The sequence below is a fragment of the Haliotis cracherodii genome, unplaced genomic scaffold (genome assembly GCF_022045235.1).
Source record: "Haliotis cracherodii isolate W230 unplaced genomic scaffold, xgHalCrac1.p SCAF_15, whole genome shotgun sequence".
NCBI lineage: Eukaryota > Metazoa > Mollusca > Gastropoda > Lepetellida > Haliotidae > Haliotis > Haliotis cracherodii.
In genome coordinates this window covers 4627506-4639361 of record NW_027266270.1, presented here as the reverse complement: position 1 = coordinate 4639361, position 11856 = coordinate 4627506, and the positions used below count along the sequence as shown (strand labels likewise).

The 11856-nt window shown below is 39.3% G+C and overlaps 1 protein-coding gene across 1 annotated transcript; it reads left to right on the top strand.

Annotated features, from left to right (window-relative positions):
* The first annotated feature begins 964 nt into the window (after positions 1-964).
* LOC139461733 (probable glutamate receptor) lies at positions 965-11165 on the top strand. The gene is made up of 10 exons (XM_071243190.1): positions 965-1163; positions 1525-1724; positions 2680-2838; positions 3225-3356; positions 4162-4262; positions 4920-5010; positions 5830-6151; positions 7059-7276; positions 9936-10204; positions 10952-11165. The coding sequence occupies exons 1-10, from the start codon at positions 965-967 to the stop codon at positions 11163-11165; spliced, it is 1905 nt and encodes a 634-aa protein (XP_071099291.1).
* Positions 11166-11856: the final 691 nt, after the last annotated feature.

Here is an 11856-nt window from a genome sequence, read left to right as displayed (position 1 = left end):
TATATCTCGCCAAATGATCATACTTTTGTAATAGCACATGCATCAACGGGTGTTTTTTCATCATTTTGAAAAACCTATCAGTTGTTTATGATCGTCAGTTTATATGAAAGTTTTGACTGTGAGTGCTTGAACAATACATTTAACATTACAATATGAACAATGGCACTGAGTGAAGTCAAAGATACAGCACTTCAATACCCCGTGTCAAGAATAAGGTGACTGAGAGGACATCACCTTTACTAGGGGCTAACAGGCTGAGGAAAGGATCTTGAACAAACTACGCCAGCTTTCTGCCAAGGCCAGCCCTTGCCTGTACAAATTTCTGCAGCTCATTCATAAAAAAACCCTCAGCATACCAACAAAACTATGTATGTCCAGAACCAGACTGTTGGGTGACAACCAGCCAAACAACGCACGTACAAGAATGTATTGTAAAGATACAGATGACAAATGCAGAGAGAGACTTCAGACAGGAACAATCTCACGGATGGAGTACGCTGACGAGAGTTCAATGCTCTCCATCTAGACATTTTCTGAAACGTATAATGTCCATTTGTGAAATATAATTTGATGAATGCTGAAATTATAATGAAAAAAAGAAAACCAAATGAAAGTTGACTTGTGTTGTTTGCCTTAGGGATTTAATGATGAGGTAATGGTTCCTTTGTTGTAGATAATACGGTATCGATTGCCGAGGTGAGTACCTTCTCGCAAGAGCGAGATGGGCCTTTCTGAAAAGTATCCATTTTGCTCCAAATGTTGCTCTCGGGAGAATAAGCCGAAATGTAATCTGTGCCAGGGACCACCAACACACTGTAAACGTTTGAATTACAAGTAACCAACTCATGCGTTTCATGATCAGGCGATACTTGGGGCAGTTAGGTAAATATCCATTCTGTGAAGGTATTATTGATTTCAGCATGTTTACTTATATTCGCCAACATTAAAACGCTCATAAATCGCCATGGCAGGTGGTAGAGAGGCAGATTTACTGTGTAATAATGCGTCAGTGCTAACGCTTCAAGTGTATCTTATTGTGATGTGCGTTTGTACATGTAGGTGTGAAGATGCTCTGTCGGAAAACACGTCACCAGGATGTGGGTATCACGGACTACTTACAGCTGATGTCAAGTTTATAACAGTAGTTTTCGACCATGAGTCAGGTAAGAAACACTTACTGTCCATAAATACAAACATTTGTTTAGACCCTTAATAGTAAGGTTTCATTGAGAAAGCACCATTTTATATAACAGACGTACTGACAACATTCCTGTTTTTCACAAACGTAAACGCATAAGATCCATATAAAGCTGAGACGTCTTGATACAACTGATTTACTGTTCAAAGCGACGTTGAAGGCAATACTCTCACGCACTTTATCAAAATCCTTTTGTCTTTAATGAGAACAATAAAAGTCTTGCTTTAAACATCTTGGCCTTTTGGATTTCTATTGTACACTACGTTCTCGTATCTGTAGCCACATTTTAAATTTGTATGTTCAGTTGATTTCATTGATTTTATCAGAACAACAGGCATCTGAAGCCTCGCGGTACATCAATAGTCACGGGGTGCAAATTATTCTCCTGGATGTGGCTTCCATGTATATCCACCTAGCCGACCGGGTCACACAGCTGTTGGAGGGGGAAAACTTAGTGGCGATGAGGAACAGCTTGACCTTTCTTGTTCTCCTGCACGAGTATCCGATGGAGAAAGTAATACAAGAGGTATGTGTACACACAGCAATATACAACATGTCCTCATGTTGGTTGGTTTGCTTGTTGTTTAACGCCACACTTAGCAATATTCCAGCTATATGACGGCGGTCTGTAAATAATCGAGTCTCAGCAAGACAATCTAGTGATTAATATCATGAGCATCGATCCATGCGATTGGAATCGATGCGTGCATCAACCATGTCAGCGAGTCTGACCACCCGATCCTGTTAGTCGCCTCTTACGACAAGCATAGTCGCCTTTTACTGCTCGCATGGGTTCCTGAAGACCTATTCTAACCCGGACCTTCACGGGTCAGTTCTCATGTAAACATGTTATTAACAATATATAACTTCAACTGAATAGATTTCACTTATAAATACATGTATGTAGTTCCAAAGCCATTGACACAATTTACAATTAATATCCCAAACAAATACATAAACATTCATACATTTAAACTGTCTCCTGTGAATAACAATTTGTAATTGATATATCTGAACTGAACAATGTAAGTGTTTTCAAACTTTAAATCAATAGTTTGTTTCGATTCATCCGTGAATGAACATTATAGCGGACAACGATGTGTTCAATGGAGTATTGTCAGTACAAAATTAGACACCTGAGCAAGGTGAATGAATAGTTCCCAACCTGTTCTACTAAATTGTTTTATTGTGATCAAGAAACGACTCCTATCTCTCTAATTTGATGCTGCCTTATTATCGCGCATACCACCATAATATTCTCTACAGCCAAAACCTCCAAATAATAGCTGTTCCTGAAAAGAGTTATTCACTGATGTTCTTAATATATTCTTTATCGGATCTTTCTGAGCACAATACGGGTATGATTTAATCAGTGTGGTACAGATACGTAAGAAGGATAGGAAATGTCTATGAACATCCATATTGACTAGTTTAAACATGATTAATAAGGATTTTACATAAAATATGAATCCTGTTTTCAGATTCAATATGTGGATGAGAAGTTTGGTATGAATACAACCCTAAGTCGCCTATCACGGTGGCTCTTTCTTTTGTCGCAGCATCTCTCAATAGCCTCAAATGATAGTGTTAACCTGAACAACATTGCTGTTTCTGTGAGCCTCGGCCTCAAATGTGAAGAGGTAAGTTTTATAACTCTTAAAACACAGTGAAAAGAGCTTCTAATTACGTAATGACACCACAACATGTGCATGGATAGCATAGCATAGAGATACCAAAACATTTGATTACGCGACGTTTTTACCTAAACAGTCTTATATATTTAGTGCCATTGTTTCATGAGTCAATGAGGTTTTACGCCGCTTTTAGCAATATTCCAGCAATATCACGGCGGGGGACACCAGAAATGGGCTTCACACATTGTACCCACTTGGGGAATCAAACCCGGGCCTGGCGTGACGAGCGACCGCCTTAACCACTAGGCTACCCCACCGCACCCATAGTTTCACGAGAACCATTGTCTTAGTATGATCCCCACAAAGATGGTCATAAAATAATTTTGTTGCAGGAAGTAAACATTCTGAAATCCACGCCACAAGGAACGTTCTGGGAAAAAGCTGTGATGAAACCAGGCGATTATATTTTTAACAACATTAAATATGATCTTAATGGACAAACTCTCTCAGTGCTTGCCATGGAGGTAAAGTATGAAAACATATTGACAATCAAAGTTTTTATTTAATAATATTTATTAAGTACATTAAAGTTTGATTATACAACCAGTACAGCTATGTTTATATAATATGTATATAAATGTAAATGACAGCCTCTTTAAAGAACTAAATAAAGGGTCATTTTTGGCCTCACAAGTTCTGCATGATGTATGGGATGTGCTCAACGTTTTGAAATAGTTGTGAAAGATACCAGATGTATTGGTATGAAGGAGGTAATGGTTTTACTTATAACAGGGGGTACGGGTGGCCCAGTCGTCGCGATTCGCTGTGCAGAGTTGCGTCCCTTGGGCACGCCAGAAACCTATGATTGTGGGTTCGAATCCCGGTTCGCCCCGATTATGTTTCTAGGTTTGTCAGCACCATACCCGTGCTCGTGGGTTTCACCAAAGTGGTAAACGTCTGAGACCTGCATCACTTCGGGCTTTCCTCCCACATTAAGCTGACACGCCGCGATATAACTGGAATACTGTTAAAAGCGGCGTTAGAACCCAACTCACTCACTCACTTATTACAACATACGTAAGGATACCATATTGAGTTTTGTTTGTATTTGAATATGTCATATGTCCAAAACATTGACATGAAAAAAAATAATGTTGTCGAATATTTGTACATTCTGATAATTTTCATATCTTGTTAATTTGAAATATCCAGAGGACCAAAAGGACCCTCGTCCACATCGTGCTTTGTTGATGTAAATAAATACCGTGACAATCGAAATGGCTTACCTAATACTATCATGCAAGTTATGGTAAGAATATCTGCTTTCAGTGGGGTCCTTTTACAAAAGAACATATAAGCAATGGAAGCATTGATATTACAGGGATATGCAGGGATGTTCTAGATGTCCTAGCGAAACACATGCATTTCAGGTAGGTTTGAAAGAGTGAATGACGAACACTTTTCGTATAATTATCACGGCTTCATGTGTTCTTAACTATTATGCTGATAGACCTACTGTACCATATATAGGTAATGTCCGATGATTTAACTGTGGGGCACACCGTGGCCCAATCGTCTAAGGCGCCACGATTTCCAGTACAGAGTTTACATCTAGGTAAGCCAGACACCTGTGATCGTGGGTTCGACTCTCGGATTCGGCCTGATTATGCTTATGGACCCGTGCAGATCCGGGGTAGAATAGATCTTCAGCTACCCATGCTTGCTGTAAAAGGTGACTATGTTTGTCGTAAGAGGCGACTAACGGGATCGGGTGTTCAGGCTCGCTGACTTGGTTGATGCATGTCATCGTATCCCAACTGCGTTGATCGATGCCCATGATGTAAATCACTGGATTGTCTGGTCCAGACTCGATTATTTACAGACCGCCGTCATATAGCTGGAACACTGTTGAGTGCGGCGCCGATTATGCCTATGACACCATCACTTCGGGCTTTCTTCCCACATCAAGCTGAAATGCCGTGATATCACTGAAATACCGTCCTACGCACGGCGTTATATCCAAACAACTCACTCACTCATTTAAGACTCACATATCCGAGAAATTAAATCAATCAAATGTTATAAAGTTTTAGGTTCGTTCAACCAGCCGACAGGTCGTTGGGAGCATTACAACCTAGCGGGAACTGGACGGGTGTCGTGGGCATGCTACAGAGAAGGGTAAAGGTTTTACTTATATGAAATATACGATTTGTCCAAATCGTAGGGTATTGTCACCTACTTTTTATGTTGGTATGAATATGTTTTTTCATCTCGCTCAACAATTAGGCTGTATCTGCGTACATATACGACTTATACCTACTACATCTAAATGAGGTTTATTAGAAGAACTGCCACAGTGTTGTACATATGCTTATTTATCAATGCAAATAAAGGGGTCAAATGACGATAGTCTAGAATTGTAGGTAAAGCGTTGGATCACATTTGCAAAACTATTGCTCACATAGTGCGCTGTTTCCACGCCAAAAACCAAGTCATTTAATTTGGTACAAATCGTAATGTATAGTAATAGATTTGCAGTTTGCAGTAAGTCTGTCATTCACTGGATATACAAAAACAGAGAGAGAGACAGAGAGAGAGAGAGAGAGAGAGACAGAGAGAGAGACAGAGAAACAGAGAGAGCGAGAGAGAGACAGAGAGAGAGACACACACACAGAGAAACAGAGAGAGAAACACAGAGAGAGGCAGAGAGAGAGAGAAACAGAGAGAGAGAGAGAGAGAGACACACACACACACAGAAACAGAGAGAGAAACACAGAGAGAGGCAGAGAGAGAGAGAAACAGAGAGAGAGAGAGAGAGAGAGACAGAGAGAGACAGAGAAACAGAGAGAGCGAGAGAGACAGAGAGAGAGAGACACACACACAGAGAAACAGAGAGAGAAACACAGAGAGAGGCAGAGAGAGAGAGAGAGAGAGAGAGAGAGAGAGAGAGAGAGAGAGAGAGAGAGATATTATCTAATGAAATCCTTTATACTGCAGGAGGCGGATCTATGCATTTCGCCATACAGTCCCAACGAAGCCAGAATGAAAGTTATGTCTTTTGGCTACCTTTTCAATTATGAAGACGCAGTTGTTGTTTACAAGAATAAGATGAAGTCAGGATCGGACTGGAGAATTCTTAAAAACTGCTTCAAGACAAACGTGTACCTATGCGGACTGATCGCTGCTATAGTTGTGTATCTAATATTTGTTGTTTCTGAATCGGCATATATCTTCTATACGGAGAGTAAATCCAAGCCAACAATTTGGGCTACTTTGAATCTAATGATGCTGGAATGTATAGCTGTGCCCCTCCGTCAAGGTATGGACCGTCCATTACTCTTTTTTGTTTCTTTTTTTTTAAATTTCAAAAGTTATTTTCAAGCCACTAAATTTTAGGGAAAGAACCTCCTTGTGAACATCTACAGGGGCAATGAATATCACTACTGTACATTTATATTGATCACACAACTGTATGGGTATAATCACATAAGCCGTTCTTGTAATGGCATTGTTTGGCAATATATGCACGAGGGTGCCTCTGATTTATATGGCATGTCTCAGGAAGAGCGAATTTACAGAAGTGTGACGCGGTTTCCTCGCTGGTCGTATCTACATAGTGGTTTTACCAAGTTCGATATCCCAAGATATATGCTAGCAAACATCGCTGCTCGTGTGTTTGTCATGGTCATCCCGCATAGGGGACATAAAGATCTCTTCCGGTTGTCAAACTGACAGAAAGAAACTCATTTGGTACCAGAATTCCTCCCCTAACACTAGAGCAGTTTCACAAGCTTTTATTGCTATTGCAGCTTTGGTGCTTTCCATGCAGACAGATTTTCCAATGTGGACATGTGGAAACTTTCAATGTCCTTGATTCTGTGGATATTTCCACAAGCATGTTGTGTCACGTATTGCTGTCTGCACCAGCTTCAATAGCTATTGCAGCTTTGGTTCCTTTTATGCAGAAAGGTTTTCCAATGTGGACATGTGGAAACTTTCAATGTCCTTGATTCTGAGGATATTTCCACAAACGTTGTGTCACGTATTGCTGTCTGTACCAGCTAAACGTGGGACCTTTATGGGGTAAACAGATCTACAGATTCATGAAAAGGAACCTCTTGTGAATTTCTGTCATATTATAACTGATCGCTGGTATATTTTATTATGGGAACATAAATCAAAAAGGATTCTTCACTTTTTCCGTTATTATTCAATGTCTTATTTAGGTATCCCCCGTTTACCGAGCTCGACATCAGGTAGACTGGTACTGGCCTTCTGGTGCGTGTACACCATGATTATGACGTCCATCTTCATTGGTAGTCTTGTCGCAATACTATCAACCAATAATGACGAAGTCCCATTCAAAACACTTAAAGAACTGGCAGCAAATAAAGACTTTGGGGTTGACATTGAAGATGGCAGCGTTCTGAAGCACATTATGAAGGTAACGAAATTACGCGCCATTTTCCATGTACCTTAATGTGTCACTTATCCAATATTTTTAATGTTATTTCCTGACGGTTTCGTATGCAAATAAGTTTTTGTTACGTAGATGTGATAAATATTAGAACTAAGGCAAATAAGACATAAAAAAGTTATATTCATAGTTTTGGCCATGACAAAGATGTTTTTACAAAAAGCGTTCATATTGACAGGCATATTTTATTCACTTATTTGTTTGGGCAGTTACTTTCTAATAACATATATGTTATTAACAAAAATAGCAAAACTATGTTTTCCAAAATATTGTTCATTAATATAGAAATCGGGAAAACATTTTTTCTTCAGCATGTAAAGGGCACTTTAACAATACGTTGATTTCATGTTCATGAAAGTTTACGCAAAAGAGACACATTGATATGTAAATAGCATTATCTTTAGATCTTCTATAAAGTTTGATATTGAGGTTGTCAATACCACATCGGAATTTTGTTAAGGGCCGTCGTATTTGCAAAGACAATAAATCTTGTACATAGAACTGTAAAAAATGTGTATGAAACATTTTATGTTTTTGATAAAATGATTGTACTGACTAACTTATGGAGCTGAAAATTGGCGTTTTGAGAAAAGAGAATATATATAAATTGTACTCAGAATATCCTGTAATTTTGTGCATCATGTGGGATTTAGAACTTCAAATGCTGTAACGTATGGCAACTAAATGATATCTTTACATGTTGTGTACCACATATATCTAATACTGGCTAAGAGTATGAAACAGAATATATATCCATACCAATGTTATAAAATGTTACACTCCATAGTGAATAGAAACATTTTAAATATTTATTGTTTTTGGACGGTTTTAGTTTTCATTGGATGAACAAGAGTGTTCAACAAGTGATCCTTAGTTGCTTTTGTCTACGTTTATGGAACGGGTTACAGATTGTGCACACATTTCATATGTCGATATTATATTCATGATTTACCAATTACTTGTCAGTTGCTGTATAGATATGTATGCATAGATAGTGTGGTGTATTGTAACTCTCAAGGGATATGCATGTAATATAATTTGTACAATGGGTCACATGACCTTTTATACAATTAATCACCTTGCAGTGTGGATGTTGTACATATAACTCGAGAATTCGTTTCAGTTTTGAATGTTGAGAATGTACACACAGATTTTGAGTTTGAAATATCGGACGACCATTCTTGGAAATAAGTATCTTTACAACGCTTTTTTAAACATCGTTAGAGGCTATTCCGTATTTCCAAATACTTGAACAGTCCAAGACAAAGCATATCTGTTACTGAATAACATTTCTCGCATTAAGTGCAATTAACATTCTTATTATCATCTCACTATGTAAGTATTGTAGCAGCGTTGTCAATACCGTGCAATCTGGTTGTCGAGGTAACCGAATCCTGCATAATATAACTATTAAGTTTTAGTAGACATACTGTGGATATCTTCCACACTCTGAAAAGCCTTGTTTGGTGATCGATAAACCACACTTAAAACATATTAGTAGTATTTGGTTTGAACCGTTTTTATGTCACGGCGATGTATGGCGCCTATGTGTGTGCCGTAAAGATGTATTGTTTGAATTTTTCCATCAAATATTTTAGATACCGCACCACGAGGTATTCTTTTATAGCTACAAATACATGTCTTCACGGGATATAAACTTTTCTCGGCTTGTCTGCATAACACAGCACATACTCTTGTAAATGCCAATGCAATAAAGACCCGTGAAGATTCCGAGGTACAGTAGGCCTTCAGCAACTCATGCTTGCTGTAAAAGGCGACTATGCTTGTCGTAAAAGGCGACTAACAGGATCGGGTGGTCAGGCTCGCTGACTTGGTTGATGCATGTCATCGATCCCAATTGCGTGGATCGATGCTCATGACATTAATCACTGGATTGTCTGGTCCGTACTCGATTATTTACAGACCGCCGTCATATAGCTGGAATATTGCTGAGTGCGGCGTTAAACAACCAACCAACCAACCAACCAACCAATGCAATTAAATGGAAATGTAATTCCCAGGTACTTATAAATGAGAGACCACTTTCTGTGTTTCAATATCTGGCCACCTTATCTTAAAGATCAATTTTTTTCTGTTGTCACTATTTATGACGTCGTTTACATTTTGTTTGTATGTTGTTTAACGCCGTACTCAGCAATATTCCAGCCATATGACAGCGGTCTGTAAATAACCGAGTCTGGACCGGACAATCCAGTCATTGATATCATGCGCATCGATCCACACAAATTGGGATACGATGACATGCATCAACCAAGTCAGCGAGACTGACCACTCCCGTTGGTCGCCTTTTACGAAAAGCATAGTCACCTTTTACGGCAAGCATGGGTTGCTGAAGACCTATTCTACTCCGGATTTTCACGGGTCACGTCGTTTAAAAGTTCATATGCAAGTTCTATGCATAATATAAACAGCATAGGTGACAATATACATCCTTGTCGAAAACCAGCACTTAAATATATCGGATATAATATAAGGTTAATAAGTATTTATATCAAATGGTTGAATTGTATCATCTGTTAGTTCCTGTACCAGGCATGCGATAGTACAGAAATGAACCAGGTCACACGTTAGAACTAATCTCACAGTATTATCGTTTTGTTTCTAGACGTCTTCTAATCCAGATTTTCAAGCAATATGGAAGAAGATATCAGTATCAAAAGCAGCTGATGCCAATGAATCTTCACACCAAAAGTGGACGCGCCAAAGGAACAAACTTTACAGTGGCGGCTTTGCCCTGATATCGTCAAGAGCCAATGTTGATTTCTTCATGAGTGAGCACTGCGGGCTTCACATCATGAATGAAGGAATCTTACCCTTGTTCTCAAGCTTTGTATTCCCTCGTCATTCTCCACTAGCACTCATGATGTCACACAGGTATAGCCTAGTGGTTAAAGCGTTCGCTCGTCACGCCGAAGACCCGGGTTCGATTCCCGACAAGGGTACAATGTGTGAAGCCCATTTGTGGTGTCCCCCGCCGTGATATTGCTGGAATATTGCTAAAACCGGCGTAAAACCATACTCACTCACTCACTTGTACTATTAAACACAATACAAAATGTGGTGTGTATGTATAATAAATTAGCATGTGTGCACAAACTTTGACTTCAATGAACAGGACCAAGAAAATGTATATTTAATCATGCTATATGTTATGCAGTGATATATTGTATGCAATTATATATTTTTTGCAGCATTATTTCTAAAATGTATGTTGGTATACTTATAGGAATATGTATGTAATTGTTTTTGAGTCTATTAATGATTTACTAATTTGCTTGTAAGTTGCTGTATAGATGTGTATGCAGACCCGTGAAGATTTGGGGTAGAATAGGTCTTCAGCAACCCATGCTTGCCGTAAAAGGTGACTATGCACGTCGTAAGAGGCGACTAACGGGATCGGGTAGTCATACTCGTTGACGTGGTTGATGCATGTCATCGTATCCCTATTGCGTGGATCGATGCTCATGATGTCAATCACTGGATTGTCTGGTCCAGGCTCGATTATTTACAGACCACCGTCATATATATTGACGAATATTGCTGAGTGCTGCGTTAAACAACAAACAAGGCATAGATAGTGTAGTGAATGCGTAACACAGGCTAACGGTGTCTCTCTTTCAGATTCCAAGCACTGGCTGATGCGGGTCTTATACCACTATGGAATAAGAAATGGGCACCACAGAAGAAGAGTTGTGTACCTGACTCCAAATCAAAGCCTATTGCAGTGTCAGACCTGATGTCAGCGTTTATCGTTTGCGTGGCTGGTTTGGGCATGTCCCTTATGTGTCTCATCCTGGAGAAAGTTTTTCAAAAGTACGGAGAACGCTACTTCTGAAATGTGTATCGTGAATGTAGACAATGCTTGGACACATTTTTAGGTCATATGACTTTTCGTTGTTTGTTATCTTTTGAGAAAGCTTCATAATCAATTTACTCTTTGGGTTTTGTATGTAAATGTATTTGCAGTGCTGATCTAATTCTGGAACTAGAGCGTACAACACGCGCGTGTACACTGAGTGCACGTTTATGATTTGTGTGTGGACTGAATTTAAAGAAGAGTGCCTTTTATGTTAACAAGTAACGGAGTTACGAGAAACAAGTTATGGACTGATATGTGTTAAAATAAAGACGCTGTTGTTGAGCCTTTATTTGTTTTGTGACAGGGTTTATGTGTTGTTGTCTAACGCTGCAGTAATTTCAGCTATATGACGTCGGACAAGGGAGTCTGGACCCGACAAATAAGTGATTGATATCGTGAGCAACGTCCTACGCAGTCAGGCTACGCCGAAAGGCAAACTATCACGTCAACAAGCCTGACGACCCAGCCCCGTTTAGGAACCATAGGACCCTATTCCAAAAGCGCAAACGCTTTCCGATTGATTAATAGAAAGTTCGAACTTGCAGGTACTATAGGTACGTTGATTTAGAAGCCGTGGGTGCTGAGAATTGACCAATCTTTCTCCAAACGAAGTTAAAAGATGGTACTTGTTGTTACCCTGTCTGGCGCTCGGCATTAAGGGGCTAAA